The sequence below is a fragment of the Macaca fascicularis genome, chromosome 6, assembly GCF_037993035.2.
Source record: "Macaca fascicularis isolate 582-1 chromosome 6, T2T-MFA8v1.1".
Classification (NCBI taxonomy): Eukaryota; Metazoa; Chordata; class Mammalia; order Primates; family Cercopithecidae; genus Macaca; species Macaca fascicularis.
In genome coordinates, this window is record NC_088380.1 from 33046459 (window position 1) to 33066632 (window position 20174).

At 41.7% G+C, this 20174-nt stretch overlaps 1 protein-coding gene and 1 long non-coding RNA gene across 12 annotated transcripts in view; one reads left to right on the plus strand and one right to left on the minus strand.

The window, feature by feature from the left end:
- Positions 1–15059, minus strand: part of ZFR (zinc finger RNA binding protein) — an 87928-nt gene extending 72869 nt beyond the window's left edge. For 7 of the 9 annotated variants that reach the window (XR_010587328.1, XR_012413607.1, XR_010587327.2 and 4 more), the window contains exons 1-2: positions 14968–15059; positions 14577–14676 (exon numbers count right to left, since the gene is read on the minus strand). Coding sequence is in view for 6 of the 9 variants with exons in the window: in XM_073993268.1 (XP_073849369.1) it covers positions 14577–14676; positions 14968–15004 (137 nt within the window). In the remaining 3 variants the exon portion in view is untranslated. The remainder of the gene's footprint in view (positions 1–14576; positions 14677–14967) is intronic. The other 2 variants (XM_073993269.1, XM_045393575.2) reach the window with 1 other exon arrangement.
- Positions 15060–15154: 95 nt separating this feature from the next.
- LOC135971255 (uncharacterized) overlaps positions 15155–20174 on the plus strand; it is a 126442-nt gene continuing 121422 nt past the window's right edge. For all 3 annotated transcript variants that reach the window (XR_012413608.1, XR_010587330.1, XR_012413609.1), the window contains exon 1: positions 15155–16065. This is a non-coding gene — a long non-coding RNA (uncharacterized lncRNA). The remainder of the gene's footprint in view (positions 16066–20174) is intronic.

The window sequence follows — 20174 nt, forward strand, 5'->3', positions numbered from 1 at the left end:
GGCTAGTCAATAAAGGGAGGCCCTGCCTTTAAAAAAAATTTTTTTTTGTCTTAATCAGCCAGGTATGGTGGGGTCCTGAAGGCTGAGGCAGGAGAACTGCTTGAGCCCAGGAGGTTGAGGCTGCAGTGAGCCACGACTGCACCACTGCAATCATGGGTGGTGTAGCCTGGGTGATGCTGACTGGGATGTAGCCTAGGTGACAGAACGAGACCCTATTTCAAAAAAAAAAAAAAATCACGATAAAACCCAAGCGAAATACACTACTATAAGCAAAAATTTACAGAATTAAAAAAAAAATTTTAAGACCACAGGCATTAGAATTACTGGATACAAAATGTAAGCACACTTGAAGTAAAAGAGATTGTCAAAACTCAGACTAAGGAACAAGATGGATGGGTCAAAAACAACCAAATGAACTTCTAAAACTAAATCAACTGACAAATTATAGTCAGGAACTCAGAAAGGTTATTGCATAACTAATTAGACATGGCTGGCAATAAACTGGTGAATGAGAAAATTATCTGTAAAAATTACCCAGAATGCACACAGAGAGAGGAAGAGATGAAAAATATTGAAGAGGTTAAAATACTTGCAAGATAAAATAAAAAGTGGTAACTTACATCTAATTGGAATTACAAATGGAGAGAAAGACTAGGAGAGAATATAGAAAAAGAATGCCAGAGATTCCCTAAAATTAATGAAAGATAACAATGTTCAGATTCAGGAGCCCCAAGAAACCCTAGCAAACGAGAATTCACACTAAGATATATCTAAATGAAACCATAAACATGAAAGATAAAGAAACACTCTTATAAGCAGCCAGAGGGAAAAAACTGCCTACAGAGATTAAGTGATGACTATTCAAGGAGGGAGAATCAAAGATATTTTAAGATTAAGAAAAAAAATCTCAGGCTGGTTGTGGTGTCTCACACCTGTAATCCAGTACTTTGGGAGGCTATTGCAGGCAGATCTCTTGAGTCCAAGAGTTTGAGACCAGCCTGGGCATCACAGTGACACTCTGTCTACTAAAAAATACAAAAATTAGCCAGGCATGGTGGCTTGCCTGTCATCCTAGCTACTCAGGGGTCTGAGGTGGGAGAATTGCTTAAGTCCGGGAGGTTGAAGCTGCAGTGAGCTGAAATTGCACCATTGTACTCCAGCCTGGGCAACACAGTGAGACCTTGTCTCAAAAAAAGATAAAAAGAGAAAAACCTGTTTTTTAGATTCACGCTAATGGAAATTCTCAAAGATTTAATTAAGAATAAAAATGATTTCAGAATGAATGAATGTTGAGCAAAAAGAGTGGTAAATATGAAGGTAAACTTAAATAATCACGGAAAAAACAAATAATCACTATATAAAACAAATAATTGTGTCCAACAGTAATTGGTCATGGGGTTAAAAAAAAATCTGAGCTATCATATAACAAGAGCACAAAATCAGGAGGACTGATCAAGTTTAAGGCATTTTAAGTCTATTGGTTAGGGGAATAAAACTAATGACTAACTTTAGACTAAGTGAAACAGTCATGTTAAATTTCTAGAGGAACCACTACCAGGCAGAAACAGAATACTGTATTTCTGCAGTTATAAAGAATGAAGTGGGAAAAATCTGAAGAAAACACAGACAGCTTCTGTTACTCATATTAGATGTGCTTTTCGTACCTTAGAAAACATACTGTGTGTGTGCATGTTTCAATTTTGGGTAAAACAGCAAAGTAACTGATAAAACATTTCTTTCTTTTTCATGGCACACAAAACATAATCTGACCTTCCCTTTAGTCCAAGTTTAATGCTCAACAGTGTTGGACTTTTCTAGGTCAAATTGTGACATTTTACGTATCTACGAAATTACTGACATTTAAATGTCTTTAAATTTGGTGTAACATTGAAAAAAAAAAAAAAAAGACAAACTTCCTCACAGAATCACCCCAAAGACAAAGCAATTTTAATTATTCCTTTTTTTGTTTGTTTTTAATGCAACAGGGTTTACTGTTACCTAGTAACTGCAGCGGCAAGATCATGGCTCACTGCAGACTGGACTCAGGTGATCTTCCCACCTCAGCCTCCCGAGTAGTAGCTGGGATTACACATGTGTGCCACCATGCCCAGCAATTTTTTTTTTTTGACACAGGGTCTCACTTTGTCACCCAGGCTAGAGGGCAGAGGTATAAAAGTGGCTCACTGCAGCCTCAACCTCCCAGGTTCAAGCGATCCACCCACCTCAGCCTCCTGAGTAGCTGGGACCACAGGCACCTGCTATCAAACCCGGGTAATTTTTTGTAGAGATGGGGGTCTCGCTATGTTGAGCTGGGGATGTTGAGAGTGCAGTGAGCTGTGATTGCGCCACTGCAAGTTTGTGCATCAAAGTTGAGCAGTTAGTTGTATTTAGAGAACATGGTTCATTTATCCTTCAGGGCAATACGGAATACAAATTTGGGTTTACTATAATGTAGGTGATAGCTCACTAAATGTGAGGTGATGGCTCATTGTGATTTTGATTTGCATTTCTCTGATAATTAGTGATGTTGAGCGTCTTTTCATATGCCTTTTGGTCATCTGTATGTCATTTTTGGTAAAGTTTCTATTTAAGTCTTTTGCCAATTTTTAAACTGGGTTATTTGACTTTTGCTGAGTTTTCAGAGTTCTTTATATATTGCTGGTCTCAAACTCCTGAGCTCAAGTAATCCTCTCCCTTCAGTCTCCCAAAGTGTTGGGATTACAGGTGTGAGCCACAGCACCTGGCTATTCCTTATTCTTGATGTTGTAATGTCATGCTCCCATTATCTTTACAACGTTATAATAATAATAATTTTATTACCATAGAATTTTAGAAGAAATTTAAATTTAGGCTCCATTTCTTCATTTTATTTTTTCACTCTGTTGCCCAGGAAGGAGTGCAGTGGTGCAATCACAGCTCACTGCACCCTCAACATCCCCAGCTCAAGTGATCCTCCTAACTCAGCCTTCTAAGTAGCTGGGACCACAGGTGCACTCCACCATGCCTGGCTAATTTTTTTTTTTTTTTTTTTTTTTTTGTAGAGATGAGGTCTCGCTATGCTGCCGAGGCTGGTCTCAAACTCCCGAGCTTCAAGTAATCTTCTCATCTCAGCCTCCCAAAGTCCTGGGATTACAGACATGAACCACTGTGCCCTGTCGCTTGCTTTCTTCTTAAAAACTAGAATAAGATAGCTTATCCTATAATTCCTACCAACTCACGAGAATGGTAGACCACAAGAGAGGGAGGTGGTTAAATGTCGTATGAAAGTTCTTAATTTTCTTGTAATCTTTAACTCACCAGGAGAGACAGCTATCACCATTTCCCATCTGCGTCTACTGGATCTTTCAAGTTATTTTAATTACAGTCATTTAACAAATAATTTCCATTAAAATAAAGCATAATGAAAATTAGAAACTTTTATAAATAAGAATTACAGTAGTTAAAAAATTATAGTAAGCCCAAATTTTTATTCCATATTGCCCTGATTTCAAAGGTATATGGACCATGTTCTCTAAACACAGCTAAATGCTCAATTTTGATGCACAAACTTGGAACACGCCCATCTCACAAATGCTGACTCCAGATTTGAAATGTATCTCTAACATGTTCTATTGCAGTTCATCATTACCTCTGGTTCTTCTTCCTGCACTTGCAGGGTCAAAATACAATACATAAAAAATTTTTTCTGAAACGTCTGATGGCTCATATTTTGTTAAAGAGATGGCCATCTTCTTTACTCCATAACTGCAAAACATTTTCAATTTTAGATTTGGAATGTTTAATCTAATAACTCATTTCTACACCAACTACTTTTTTCCAATCACTTTTGTATAAAGCATCTGTTTTCAGCACTTGTCCACTAATGAACCATATCAAGTATATTTTACTCCACAAACTTCACAAAAGATGAAAGAATTCACCAGGCATGGTGGTTCAGGCCTGTAATCCCAGCACTTTGGGAGGCCAAGGCAGGCGGATTGCTTAAATCCAAGAGCTTGAGACCAACCTGGGCAACACGGCAAAAACCCCATCTCTACAAAAATAAGCTGGGCATGGTGGCACATGCTTGGAGGCTGAGGAGGGAGGATCACTTGCGCCTGGGAAGCAGAGGTCTGCAGTGAGCCAAGATTGTGCCACTGCACTCCAGCGTGGGCTAGAGTTCGAGATCCTTGTCTCAAAACAACAACAAAAAGATGAAAGAATTCTGCCAAGTATCTGCTTAGCAAAATAGGATGTTCTGGTTCTTGTCACAATTATATTATATAACGAAGTCCCTTCTAGTGAATGATGAACTGAATGAGAATGGCATATTTTTTATTCCTTAGAAATATATTATTTATTGATTGAGTTTGAAAAATTCATGTAGGACATTATCAGCTGAAGACTTGCAGACCGAGATTTTTTGCTTACACAATTTCAACATTATCATTAGTCTAGAGTGGTGCTTTTGGCATTCATCTTATGATATCTGATAACTGGGAAACATCTTCCTGTGTCAACTTTCTTCTCCTTTGCTGGTATGGGCAGAGAATGAACAATTCTGCATTCTCAACTGTGTTGAAGGAAAACTAAAAGCCAACTATGAAATTAGTATCTCTACTTTCTTCTTAGCTTCTTGAAAGAAGATATGATACTTGGGCAATGCAGTATCATCCAGTTATTTCACTACTGTACCACCCTTGTAGGTGATTTCAACATTCTTTCATTTTCCAATTATATTTGTCTTTAACATAGTTGGGAATACGTGATAGAGGAAATAATTCATAGAGTGATAAAACAGCAAAATGTTTAAGATCCCATGATGTAAATCTTGCTAGATAGGATGAATTTTATTCCATTTTGAAAAAGAAGGGGAATGTTTTCTTTGCTCTTTGGAAGGCCTCTAAGAAAGAATAAAGGTCATGGAATGTCAATTCTTGTAACTAGAACTACTCAAAAAAGAAACTAACTATTGATTGGGTACAATAAACCCTGACGGATACCATAAATTAATTAAAATGAAGTGCTCTATAACTTTCCTTCTTTCTTTTTTAAAGATAGGGTTTCACTCTGTCACCCAGGCTGGAGTGCAGTGGCTTGATCAAGGCTCACTGCAGCCTCGACCTCCCCAGGCTCCAGTGATGCTCTGCCTCAGCCTCTGAGTAGCAGGGACCACAAGCGTATACCATGATAAGGGGCTAACTTTTGGAAAGGCGGGTGGATTGCTTGAGGTCAGGCTGGTCTTGAATTCCTGGGCTCAAGCAATCCACCCACATCAGCCTCCCAAAATGCTGGGATTACAGGCATGAACCACCACATCCAACCTCTTTAACTTTTTATACTCACGAAAAACAAATCCTTCATCATTTCTCAAAAGTATTAACATTTCTTCAAGGAAAGGTATGAATATTCACACTGAGTGAGATGGGAAAAAAGCTAACCTGTCAATTTAGTTTTTACTGTCAAGATTTTAAAAGCTTACTACGAATATTTTCAGATGTGTGTGAATTTCATAAATGTGGGTGAAGCATTACAGACTTCTAATTATAAAACTAGGATAACCAGATATTCTGATAGTAACTTAAACAGAAGAGTGTTATCATTAAATTTACATTTCATAGAGACCATTATGCTTATAGCATAAAACGGTCTGGGAATGGGCAGGATTGGGGAAGTAAGAGAAGCTATAAAGCCACTTTCATAAATCACAGCACTCTTTGCTTTCATCTACATGGTTATTGTTTGAACAGTTTTATTGTTTTTCCCATAAAAAAGTGTCATATTTCTTCAAATCTATTTTCAAACACATGCCTTGCCCATTTAATGCTGACTACCGTACTAGTAGTGTATTTTATACTATAGCTTTTCCCAGAAATATGAATTCCAAAAATTTATTTTCATTTGATTGATTTCAATCACAGTGCTTCCCAATACTTTAAGCCCATGTGACCTCTGGAATTCTTAAGTATCTATGTGAACACTAGACTACAAACTTATTTTAAGTAAAATTTTATGCTATTTTTTCTGTAGCTCCAAGTGATGAGATTCTAGTTTCCCTATAAAGGCTACTCATTAAAATTACACCAGTAATTTGGTAACTGTACTAAATCCCTAATCCAGCATCTCTAAAGCTGATGACCTCGCTATCATCTTTTGGTTTTCATGACCCTCAATTTTCCTGGCTCTCTGTTCACCAAGTATTTCTTTCCTTCCCTGGTCCTACCTTAAAGCTGGTAACCACAGTTGAATTCCTTTTTTTTTTTTTTTTTTTTTTTTTGAGACGGAGTCTCGCTCTGTCGCCCAGGCTGGAGTGCAGTGGTGCGATCTTGGCTCATTGCAAGCTCCACCTCCCCGGTTCATACCATTCTCCTGCCTCAGCCTCCGGAGTAGCTGGGACTACAGGAGCCCGCCACCACACCTGCCTAATTTTTTTTTTTTTTTGTATTTTTAGTAGAGACATGGTTTCACCGTGTCAGCCAGGATGGTCTCGATCTTCTGACCTCGTGATCCACCTGCCTCAGCCTCCCAAAGTGCTGGTATTACAGGTGTGAACCACCGTGCCCGGCCCCACAGTTGTATTATTTTTCTATAAATAATTCAAAACATGTCTACTGAATGCTTGATATATGCCAGGCACTGTACTTTCTCTGGTTTCATCCATATTCACCAGCCACCTACTGAATAATGGTGGGGATATAATATATGCCAGATACCGTTCTGAACACTTCAAAAATAATGTTTTCTTCTCTTCTTTCTTTTATTAATAATAGAGATGGAGTCTCGCTTTGCTGTTTACACTAGTCTCAAACTCCTGGGATTAAAATCCTCCCGCCTAGGCCAACCAAAGTGCTAGGGTTACAGGTGTGAGTCACTGCCAGGTCCACTTTACAAATAATACTGAATCCTCAAAACAATACAATGGAGAATGTAAAAACCTACTGGGATACTGATAATGTTCTGTTTTTGTTTTTAAGTGCAAGTTACACAGGTACATTGGGTTTATGACATTTCATTGAACTATCCTCTTACATGTGCAGTTTTCCTATGAGGCAAAGAAAATTTATTATCTTCAATTTATAGACAAAAAACTAACAAGAGACTGTTTGCCCAAGGTCACATGGCAGGTAATAGGAGGAGCCAGATTCAGCTCAGGTAGTCTGACTTCAGAGCCAAACCAGTCTCTAGTATATCATGCAATCCAGATATTTGTCTTGGCTCAATACTTTTCCTTTGTCTAAAATGACATTCCCTTGATTTTCAGAATGAAAGAACACGAAGTCTACCTCAAACTCCATAGTCAAAATCCTCCAATTTCCCATTTTAGTATTTCATTAAACTTTATTATAATGGCGTAGTTATTTGTAGATTCATCTGTCTCCACCCTCATACCCCAGAAGTATAAACTCCCTGAGAGCAGGGACTATGCATATTGTAGATGCTCATAAAATATTAAATAAGTGAATTACTCCCTGCAAATGCACTTTAATATACAAGACTAATATTCAAATAAAACAAAAAAGCCCAAAGTTTATTTCATTCATTTTATCTCTGTATGAATAAAAGCTGTACTGTACTGGCTTTCATGAAATACTAAGAAATGATACACTCAGAACAATCACTCTAATCCTGTATTCTGACAGAGTGGTGTCATGGACAATTAATAGACAAGTACCTTTAATAAGCAGACTAAAGATCCACCCAAATAATTCTAATATACTTCATCAATTACAACATTTAAAAGCCTGAATGGTCTTTTGATTAACCTGATGATCTATGTCTCTGAGTAATAATGCAGCTGATTTTTTTTTTAATATACACATCTATTTAAACAGATATATATTAGATATATATTCTAATCCAACTACCTATATAAGCATGTCTATCTCTGGGATGTCTACTTTAATTCAATGATCTATTTGTCTATCCCTGTACCAATATCACATTTTTCTATTAATAATATTTTGGTATCTGATATTACAAGTCCTTCCTTATTTTTGCAAGACCTTCATGATATTTTTAGCTGATCACTCTCCTCACTATATACATTAAAATCCCTTTATCAAGTTATAGCAAAAATCCTATGAGATTTTTATTGGAGTAACACTAAATATACAGAGATTAGGAGATAATAATGTGATGGCATTGGTTTTTCACTCATGAACACAGTCCATCTTTGTCATCTTTTATGACTTTTTTATCCTATTGCATTTTCTCCTCTGTGTTTTGAATATCTCATTTGTTTTATTCCTGCTTACCGAATAGGTTTGGTGGCTATACATTAACAGGACTTATTTGAAATTTAATAATCTAATTCAATATTGATGAAACAAGAATGCTACTGACTTTACCTCTTTCTTTCTTTTTTTTTTTCTTTTGAGACGGAGTTTCACTCTTGTCGCCCAGGCTGGAGTGCAATAGTGCGATCTTGGCTCTCAAGCGATTCTCCTGCCTCAGCCTCCTGCCTCAGCCTCCCGAGAAGCTGGGATTACAGGCATGCACCACCACGCCTGCCTAATTTTGTGGTTTTAGTAGAAACAGGGTTTCTCCATGTTGGTCAGGCTGGTCTTAAACTCCCGACCTCAGGTGATCCGCCCACCTCGGCCTCCCAAAGTGCTGGGATTACAGGAGTGATCCACCGCACCTGGCCTTTGCCTGATCATAGATCCAGAAAATTTGCTGTACTCTTACTAGTTCTCACATTTTTGCCTGACAAGCGTAAAAATCATGTTACCTGTAAATAGAAACTTTCCTTCTTTTTCTATTAGTAATGAGGACTCCAAATGTTTTACCTTTTTTTTTTTTTTTTGAGACGGAGTCTCGCTCTGTTGCCCAGGCTGGAGTGCAGTGGCGTGATCTCGGCTCACTGCAAGCTCCGCCTCCTGGGTTCATGCCATTCTCCTGCCTCAGCCTCCCCAGGAGCTGGTACTACAGGCACCCACCATGACATCTGGCTAATTTTTTTGTATTTTTAGTAGAGATGGGTTTTCACCGTGTTAGCCAGGATGGTCTCAACCTCCTGACCTTGTGATCTACCCGCCTCGCCTCCCAAAGTGCTGGGATTACAGGGATGAGCCACCACGCCCGGCCCAAATGTTTTACTTTTAAAACATTTTACTGTGAGATTATGAAACTCTCTATATAAATATATGATAGATATTAACCAAGGAATCCTTCTAAAACCCTTAAATTATTATTACTTAAATCTCTACCAGAAACAGTATTGGTAGGAATGCCTACTGATAATCAGGCACTAGGCTAGAAAATTTTATATTTAAACTTAAGTCAAGTTAGGTGAGGAAACCAAGTCTTAGAGAAGTTGAGGGTGCCTGAAGGGATGGAGCTGGGGATTCGAACTATCTAGTTCCAAAGTTATGTCCTTTTGTTCATAGTGTACTACAAGGCAGTTTACAAAAGCATACTCAAGCAGATACCTATTCTATACACCAATATTCTGGCTCACCCTACTCTATTAAGAGTAATAGCCATTATATCATCAGTGTAATAGTAACAATCCTTTTGGAAAGAAAATTATCTTATTTCTAGCTTATCCATGCAGTATACATCCTAAGGTCTCTGATTCAACAATGGAAGGATTGATGTTATTAGCCGTTGCAGTATTTCTTTTTTTTGTAAAGCCAGTAAATTTCCATCACCGAGGTTGGTTTCAAAAACCTGTTCACCTGGTTTTTTAACTTTCTCAGTGTTTAATCCTTTTCTGCCTTACTAGTGTTACTTTTACTCTTTCCTAAATTCAAGACACAATATTCTTAACACTACATTCAAATAAAAAGGAAAAAAGAAAAAGGAAAAAAGGAAAACTCATTAGCTTATCAGCCTATCCAAGCTACTGTTAGCCTACCCAAGTTATCACATCCTTTAGGAACAGAAGTCCCTAAGACATCTCAAAATCCTTAGATGAGATGCCTTCTTTTGACTGGCAGATGCTTAAGGTCCAGCAATAGTCAAAATCTACTTACTGCTATGTCCAAGGTTTTTCTAAAGTATAAGTAAAGAAAAAGTGGCTGTTTACAACTCTCAACGAGGCTGGGCATAGTGGCTCACACCTGTAATTCCAGCACCTTAGAAGCCCATCGCAGGAGGATCATTTGAGCTCAGGGGTTCCAAGCTGCAGTGAGCTATTATCACCACTACACTGCAGCCTAGGTGAGAGAGCAAGACCATGTCTTTAAAAAAAAAAAAAAAAAAAAAAACACCCTCAAAGAAATGGGTTAATGTCCCATTAATTGTGGGATATAATGGGATTATTTTATAATGTTTATTACATACGCTTTTATAAATGTATATGCTACAAATTCTCCTCAAAAACTGAAGAATTCCTATCAGAACTTCTCTATCATTGTCAATGAAGAACTTGAAAAAATGATTTTTGATCCTATGAAATTATTAGGAAGTTTTTTCTGCTGAGAATTATCTTTCCTCATATTCTTTGCTACCCTAAAGTCCTTAGAACTGTCATAATAGTTCTTTCCCCAAGATTTATTTTAAAATAAAACTAGATTTATGTAAGTACATTTCCTCAAACAAAAAAGGTACTCTACTCTAACAGGTTATTTACCTAACCCTTCTGGCCATGAAGCCATCCTTACATTTTCACCACGTCTGAAATCTGCTTTCTCCTGTGCACCCTCAAATTAATACACTATCAGAAACGTACACATGTAAACACATAAAAATACTTAACTGGAGTATTTACTTGACTTAAAAAAATACAAAACAAGGCTAGGCACGGTGGCTCATGCCTGTAATACCAGCACTTTGGGAGGCCGAGGCAGGCAGAGCACCTGAGGTTGGGAGTTTGAGACCAGCCTGGCCAACATGGTGAAACTCTGTCTCTACTAAAAATACACAAACTAGTGAGGCTTGGTGGCGCATGCCTGTAATCCCAGCTACTCAGGAGGCTGAGGCAGGAGAATCACTTGAATCTGAGAGGCAGAGGTTGCAGTGAGCCAAGATTGCGCCATTGCACTCCAGCCTGGGTGACAGAGCGAGGCTCTGTCTCAAAAACAAAAACAAAAAAACCAAAAAATACAGAATAGGGAAAAAAAAACATTCCATAGTTTATGGGACTTAGAACACAAAGACTGAGAAATGCTTACCACAAAATTGTCTAATGTGCATTAACACAAATGAAAAACATGGTAACTAATCTACAAGTTACCAGTAGCCATACTTGACAAATTCACTATTACAGTTCTTTATAACATCTTCAAGAACCTGATCTTTAGTGTGCCATTATGAATTTCAAATCTTAACAAGCTAAAAAGTCTAAATCTAAAATAAATTTAATCAAATACCTTACAGAGCTGTAATCAAGAAAACTAAGAGCTGGAATTACTTTTACTTTATTTTATTTTGAGATGGAGTCTGTCTCTGTCACCCAGCCAGAGTGTAATGGCAGCAATCTCGGCTCACTGCAACCTCCACCTCCTGGGTTCAAGCGATTCTCCTGCCTCAACCTCTGGAGTAGCTGGGATTACAGGCATCTGCCACCATACCCAGCTAACTTTCGTATTTTTAGTAGTAGAGACCAGGTTTCGCCATGTTGGTCAGGCTGGTCTCGTACTCCTGACCTTTGGTGATCCACCTGCCTTAGCCTCCCAATGTGCTGGGATTATGAGCGTGAGCCACTGCGCCTGGCCTCTGGAATTACATTTAGGTGTAGGATGTTTACTTTATCTGTATTCAGTGATAGGTGAAGCAATTAAATCACATCATTCACACATAAATACAGTCATCCCTCAATATAAGCAGGGCATTGGTTCCAGGACCGCTATGTATACAAAACTCCATACATAAAGTCCCACAGTAGGCCCTGTGGAACCTGCGAATACAAAAAGTTGGCCCTTCATGAATACTCTATTTTCTATCCAAATTTGACTGGGAAAAAAAAAAATCTTCATATGTTTTCAGGCGTGAATTGTACTTAAGGTTTTCCTGAGTTTGAGATCCTTCAAATTTGAAAAAATATTAGTACAGCAGACCTCAGTCTTCCATCTCTAAAAGTTCCAGTATAATTATTTCCAGCCAGGAAGAAATATTAGCATCACCACCATACTTTGTGCATGTGCTTTTGTTATTAATGTTATTTATTCATCTTCCTTGCCAAAATTCCCAGTATTATTGGGCCTGGTTTCTTGCCATTAAATGCAAACGATATTTTCATGTACTATGTTTATACAGAAGTCCTTATGTACAAGAGTGTCTAAGTTTTAGCAATATAAGTAATGTCAAAAGACTAGTCTTTTCTCATCAGATGTACATTTAATCTATTTAGTAACCTGGACTGTTGTTAAACTTTTGAGTTTCAAGGCCAAAAAAAAAAAATTATTAGAAACAAATTCTGTCACCGTTCCCTATATTGGGATAAAACAATCACATACTTTATCAAAAAATTATTATCTTTAAATCAGCATTCCCTTCCTTCATTTCTATCTGTAGGTCTACATTTAGGAAAAAAAATATTTCAGAAGTGCCACAAAGAACCCACCACTTTACAGTAAATAAAGTTAGTAATCCAACAAATCTTATCACTCAGCCCATATTAGGAAAACAGAAAAAACCTGAGTAAAACAAGTAAAATTTTAGTGGTTAAATACAATATTTTCTAGGTGGAACACTAGTACTTGCCAGCAGATTTATGGCACAGATGCTGATTAGCTATCTCTTCTCAGAAAAAGATAGTTTTTTTCTCTCCTTGAAAATTATTAGCCCTACTAAAATCTCAGAATTCACCACTATATAATTCATCCATGTAACCAAAAACCACTTGTACCCCAAAAGCTGTTGAATTTTTTAAAAGCCCTAAAAAGTTTCATCAAAGTAGCTGAAACTTTTTCAGTTGTTTAATTATCAAAACCTATAAGCAAAAGATTTGCAAATACTTGAAATGCTCCAAGATTTTGCTATAATTTGTCATCTCGGTGCTTTTTCTGGAATGCAGGCCTCATGAAAAAACACTTGTAAAATGCCACATAGCATTAAACAATTAGTAAAAGCTAGTTTCACCAATATGATGCACATTTATACATTTTGACATCTCTTAATGGAGTCTCAAGCAGTGTCTTAAGTGGCAGCATTTTTTTTTTTAGTACTACATAACATACAATAATGGTACCTTTTACAACAAATGGCATCTTAGGATGCCATGGAATACAGTAACTTGGTTTCTCAAAACCACAAGTTTCAGCCCAAAAAGATAGTTTGCCCAGCATCTCGTTTTACAGATGATGAAAATGAAAACCCAACTATATGATGTTCCCAACGTCATAAAATCAAGAACAAAAGAGGCCAGGTGTGGTGGCTCTTGCCTATAATCCTAGCACTTTGGGAGACTGAGGCAGGACTTGAGCCCAAGAGTTCGAGATATACCCTTTCTCTGTAAGAAAAATTATTTATTCAACAACAACAACAACAAAAAATCAAGAGCAAAAGAGACTGAACTCGGGTCTTCTGGCTCCCAGTGATGCCCTTTCCATTAAACAACGTGCCTCCTGAAGAAAATCAGATGAAAAAAACTGCCTGGGTTTAACCAACATCTAATATACATAAAAAGCACATCACGCAGGAGCCGTGTGCGCTTATGGCCTGAACCAAAAGTCTCAGACTGACTGAAAAGTAACAATTTAAAAATCCAGCGTTGTGTATATGTTTGTCTTTGATAAGATGTATAATGAACTACAGACTTCAGAAATGAGAGCTTCCCTTAAGGTAGGGATTTCATCCGGTGCATTACAATGACTCAGGACAATCTCACTTTCATCTTCTTCCCTCCCCATCATTCCCCGCAGGGGAAAGACCCCCGCAAGGAGAATGACAGGCCCACCTGGGGCCTAAACTCCATAGCTCAAACAAGGCTGTGCACTCATTTACCAGCACTAGAAACTTCGCACATCTTTTCCAGTCTAAGAACTACACAATGTACAGGTGGTTGGTATGTGAACCTCTCTCGTTGCAGGAAAAACTAAAGGAACCCGATGAAAGCAGTGACACCCGCAGTTTGTCAGCAGGACTCGCTAGCAATGGAGCGTCTGGGGAAGAAGCCCCAAGACGGAGGAGAAGGTACCCGAAACAACGACACGTTATCTGGGCTCCGGGGGTTGAAGCACCAGGCGACGACGCAGAGAAGCGTCGCAGGAGAAGCCAGCGGACCTGCGACACGGCACTCCCCGTGAGGTCCCTACGGCCACCCTCTCCATTCTCCAAGTGGGAAGAAGATGGGAGGTGGGGGCTGGACGCGCGGAGGCGGGGACCGGGGGGCCTGCCGGGCGGCGGTGGCGGCTCCGCTCGGCGGCCGCAGGAGGCCATTTTAGTTAAGGGGCCGCCGAAGGGCCCCGCGGCCTCCACGTCCCTACACCTCCGCCGTCTCTACCTCCCCCCTACTGGGGGCCGCTCCCCGCCGCGGGCCGGGCCGGGCAAGGCGGGGCTGGGCGGGAGAGGCCGCGGGGCTGGGCCGGGCCAGGCCTGCAGCGGGCCGGGGCTCTGGGCTGGCTGGGGGCGGACGCGGGGGCGTCGCGTCGACCGGATCCGGGCCGAGGGGCGAGCAAGGGGCGAGCAGGGAGAAGGCAGGGTGCCGTTACCTATATTGGGCCGCAGCCGCCGCCGCCGCCGCCCCGCTGTGGGTGAATCCAAAGTAGTTGCCGGTCGCCATTTTGGCATCTTCCCCCAGCCGGCTGGGCACTGCGGCGGGCACAGAGAGTCGGGTCCCATGGCGGGAGGAGAGACGCAGAGAAGCCGAGACGCCGAGGGAGCGCAGGGAGAGAGAGAGAGGCGCCGTGAGAGCAGCCCTGGCGGGGCCTGGGCCGCGGCCGCGCCGCCTCCCCCTCCCGCCTCGCACTCCCTCACTCACTCGCACGCCCGGGTGGCGGCCGCCGCCTCCTCCCCGGAGCCTGCCCCAACCCCCGCGCCTCCCCGCTGCCCGGGGCCAGGGAGGGGGCCGGGCAGAGGCCTCGCGGGCCACATTAGACTCACCATAGGTAAAAGAAACTACAGGGCATATGGGAATCATGGGCTCGGGCTGCTGCTGCTGAACTCTGAACTCTCACCCGCTGCCTCCCTCCTCTGCCCCGCTCCTCCTCAGCGGAGAACAGACCGCCGCCTCCGGCCGCACTGCGCAGGCGCGCCCGTGCTCGGCATCCTGGGAGCTGTAGTCCCCGCCGACTTCGCGGCTGCCCTGGGCGCGTGCTGCTGGGGCCTCGGCGGTGCGGGTGCGGGTAAGCCCGCGGGGGAAGAGGGGCCTGGCCCTCTCTGAAGTGGTGCTGACGCCGCGCGGCCGCCGGGCGCCTGGGGCGCGTGCCGGGAGCGCCTCGCCCGGCCTCGGGGGAGTCGGGGAGCGTGACCAGAGAGAGTGACGTCTGTCGCCTTTTTCCTTACTTTCCACTGGTTTCCTTCAGTTTTGCGTGTGCATTTATTCTCTGTCTCCCTGTCTTCCTCGCTCATGAATTTTTCATTGGAATTCGAGCTGGACAATTTAGGATTTTTCCTTATTTCCTGCTTTCCCGCAGCTTTTCTCCAACCTCTGAAGTGCGGAGGGAGGGAGAAGGAGAGGAGAGAAATAGAAAAAGGATGGAAAGTGCTTTTTTGTTGGACTAAAAGCACACCCCAAACATCCCTCCCGGACACACCTCTTGCTATACCCTTTCCCCGACCTGCACCCACGCCCTGAGCCATCCGGCGTATATCGGTCACCCAACAGGGTGTCATTCACTGTTGTAGGTGCTGGAGATACCGCAGGGAATAAAACAAAGTCCCTGTTCCCGTGGAGTTTACGTTCTAGGAGCGGGTATATGTCAGACAACAGCCAGTAGCCAAAACACAGAAAGTCTGTCTGATGGTGACTGGAGCTTCAAGCATAAATAAAGCAGAGTAAGGAAAATAAGGATAAGGGAGGTGCTATTTCATGTAGAGTGTGGTTAAGGAGACCACTTGAAGGAAGAAGGACAGGCCTGGGAGATGCCTGCAGGAAGAGCGGCAACTGGAAGGGTCCAGATGCAGGAATGTTCAAGAGTGAGATCAGTCTGGCTGGAGTCAAGTGAGAGCGAGACCAGATCACGTGCCAGATCTTTCATGGTAAGGACATAACAGTACTTGCTCCCATGTAAGCATTTCTTCTTTCCCTCTGTTTTTCCTTTAGTTTCTCAGTTCATTTTCAACCATTCTCTTTCCTCTTCCAGTTCCTCTTCTGATGGTTTAGTTTCTCTGGCCTTCTCTGTTTCGTGTCTTCCATCAATGCATACCCACTGCCTGCATTTCACCTCTTCCTTACCTTCTCCATGCCCATCCCCCCGACTCCCTGCTCCTCATCTCTCCTCATTGTTGGATATGGATATGAACGTTAAAAATAAATGCTGGCCGGGCGCTGTGGCTCACACCTGTAATCCCAGCACTTTGGGAGGCCGAAGTGGGTGGATCACGAGGTGAGGTCAGTGGCCAACATGGTGAAACTCGGTTTCAGAAAAGAAAAAAAACAAAAAACAACAAAAAAAACGTCGCGCCTGTAGTCCCCAGCTACTCAGAAGGCTGAGGCAGGAGAATCGCTTGAACCCGGGAGGTGGAGATTACAGTAAGCCGAGATCGCACCACTGCACTCCATCCTGGGCGACAGAGTGAGATTCCGTCTCAAAAAAACAAAACAAAACAAAACAACAAAAAAAAAACCAAAACCAAAAAAGAAGGAAAAGAAAAAAAAAAAAAGAAAAAGAAATGCAAAGGGTGAATCAGAACCTACCCATGAAATTCAGGGCTTTGTCCTACTTTCTTGTGCCAGAGCAGAAACAATGCCTCAATTCTTTCTTGTGCCAACCTTGCTCCCCACGCCTCCTACAAAAGTACAGGCTCTCAGAACCTGTCTGATTTGTCCTGTTATTCATTTCAAAAAGAGAAAATGTAGAACCTTGGAGAAAAGTCAGTGTCATTATTTTTGAGAATACTGATATTTTCCCAGGCAAAAGTTATTTGTGCTCCAGGGATGTTGCTAGGAAGAAATATCTCCTACACGTAGGACATTAGAACTGTATTTTAAAGGTACTTTGCGTTGAACTTCGTTGAGCAGTCAAGCTTCAAGACACTGACTGTAACTGCTTTGATGAACCGGCTCTATTACTAGGCTATTTGAATAAAACTGGAGGAGAAAAGACAGGTGTTAATTACTTGCCTAAAAAGAGTCTGTGTAGGCCAGTTTTATGCTTGGTTGCTTGGCAGGCCTTTGGAGGCCGGCGTGCTGCTGGCACACCCCAGTGAGCAAGCACATAACTAGAAAGAGGAAGATGGGGCCTCTCTCCTGGTTCTTAGGGGTCAAAGTAGGTGTGGCAGTAGTGAAAATTATTTACAATAGCACTCTCAAAGATGCAGCCGGTAGAAACAGCCTTTCAGTACAGTGCCTACTTGCCCCTGACTTGGGCTTCTTTAAGGAAGGAGTTTTGGAGGGGTCTTGAATATTTTTCCTGGGCATCTAGTAGTGGAATAACCTGAACATGTTATTTAACCTATCTAAACCCATACGGCAAGAATAACAATAACATCTTCCTGACGGGACTCTGGTGGGGTTTAAATGAGGCAGCGTTTATGTAAGACATCTAGCTTTTTTGTTTTGAGATAGGATTTTACTCTGTCGCCCAGGGTGAGTGCAGTGTTGCGATCTCAGCTCAATGCAGCCTCAACCTCCTGGGTTCAAGCAATCCTCCCACCTCAGCCTCCCAAGTAGCTGGGACTACAGGCACACGCCACCACGCCCAGCTAATTTTTGTATTTTTTGTAGAGATGGAGTTTCGCCACATTGCCCAGGCTGGTCTCCAGCTCCTGAGCTCAGGCGATCTGCTTACCTCGGCCTCCCAATGTGCTGGGATTACTGGTAAGAGTGAGCCACCATGCCTGGCCTAACACCTAGCTTTTTGATGTAAAAAGAACTAGGCTAGATGATTGTCAGTCCTTTATTTATTTATTTATTTATTTATTTATTTATTTGAGATAGAGTCTTGCTTTGTCACCCAGGCTGAAGTGCAATGGCACGATCTCAGCTTTCTACAAACTCCCCCTCTCAAGATCAAGCAGTTCTCCTGCCTCAGCCTCCCAAGTAGCTGGGACTACAGGCATGCGCCACCACACCCAGTTAATTTTTGTGTTTTTAGTAGAGAAGGGTTTCATCATGTTGGCCAGGCTGTTCTCAAACTCCTGACCTCAAGTGATCTGCCCACCTTGGCCTCCCAAAGTGCTGGGAGTACAGATGTGAGCCACCATGCCAGGCCAATTGTCAGTCTTTTAAAATCAGCCTTCTAGTAAGTGAATGCCCTGTGCAAGCCACACTTACAAGTCAAAAGTAGGTGGCTCTGCCCTGGAAGAGTTTATGTTCTAGAGTTCCTGGTGTAGGCAACATGGCTGTATATAGTCTTCTGGGTCAACAATTAAAGATGAAATACTTGACCAGAGGCAACCGATTATAATAGGGATTGTCATCCTTCATGTCCAGAACTGATTCGGTATGCAAATCTGATCAAATCCTCTGTGCTTTCATCTCCCAGGATAAAGCAAATTCTTCCATGTGGCCCACAAGACCCTGTGGCCTGGCTCACCTGTGTTTTCAGCATCTTCCTCCTTGTTCACTCTATCGCAGCTACCTTGGCCTCCTGTTCACCATGCTCCATCCCACCAGGGGGCTTTGCATGTTCTCCCTGCCTACAATGTTCTCCCTTCTTCCCTTTACCTGGTTTACCCTCATTCTTGGGGATCACAACTCAGTCAACCCCTTGTGACCTTGATGGGTCAAACCCTTGTTACGCTCTCAGAGCAGCAGACATCTCTTCTTAGTTGTCCTTGTCACAGTTGCAATCTTATACTTACTGTGTGATTATATGATTAATATATATTTCTCTCTCTCATCAAACTATAAGCTTCATGAGGGCAGGTTGCCAATATTGGGTGCCTGGTGGTAGGCACCCAGTAAGTACTTATGGAATGAATGAACCATGCTGCGCATAGTTTAATCTTTCTTTCACGATTCAGAAGGTAGTTCAAGAACCTGTAGTGCCTCAGAGTCATAATTATGAACCTCAATTAGGATCTGAAGGTAAACTAGGAAATGTCATTGGCAGTCAATTAGCCACAAGGTAGAGCTAGCCTGAGAAAGCCAGCCCCTAAACTCACCAAAAATACATCTGTAATAGTTGTCTTCTGTCACACCTTTGAGTCAAGGTGTGGTATCCTGAAATACCTTGATAAAATACAGATAAATTAGCCAGAAAGGATATGATACTAGCTACTCTATACCAAGAGGAGTATAGTGAGGTGAATAAGAGCAAGGACTCTAAAGCTGGACACACCTGACTTCAAATCCACACTCTGTGACTTTCTGCTCTGTGACCTCAGCCACAATCTCTCTGTTTCATTTTTCTTCTTCCTCTGTAAATAGAGATGTAAAAGTAGTATCTTCATCAGGGGATCGTTGGTAGGGGTTAAAGACTTCCTAGATGTAAAGCTCTTAGATCAGAGCCTGGCTCATTGTAAGCACATTTTCATCATCTCATAATAAATCCTGTACCCGTTAGCCCTCACTCCCCATTTCTACCTCTTCCCAATGCTTAACAACCACAAAATTACTTTGTCTCTCTATGGATTTGTCTATCCTGGACATATAAATGGAATCATACAATAATGTGGCCTTTTGTGTCTGGCTTCTTTCAGTGTTTTCAAATTTCATTGTCCATTGTTTGGATATACCACATTTTATTTATTCATTCATAAGTTGGTGGATGTTTGGGATGCTTCCATTATTGGGCTATTATGAATAACGTTACTATGAACATTGATACACAAGTTTTTGTGTGGACAGATGTTTTCAGTCCTCATGAGTATATCCCTAGGAGTGGAATTGCTGGTATACCTTTTTCCCCCAAACTCTCTGAATATCTGACATTCTTTTCCTCTCTACAACCACCACTCTAGTTCATCTCTTGCCAAAGTCTACTTCAACAGCCCACTAATTGGTCTCTCTTCCCAAGAATCTAATCCTCTCAAATCTATCCTCTACACAATGATCAAGGATCTAAGATTAAAAAAATAAATAAATAAGGCTGGGCACGGTGGCTCATGCCCGTAATCGCAGTGCTCTGTGAGGCTGAAGAGGGTGGATCACCTGAGGTCAGGAGTTCAAGACCAGCCTGGCCAACATGGTGAAACCCCATCTC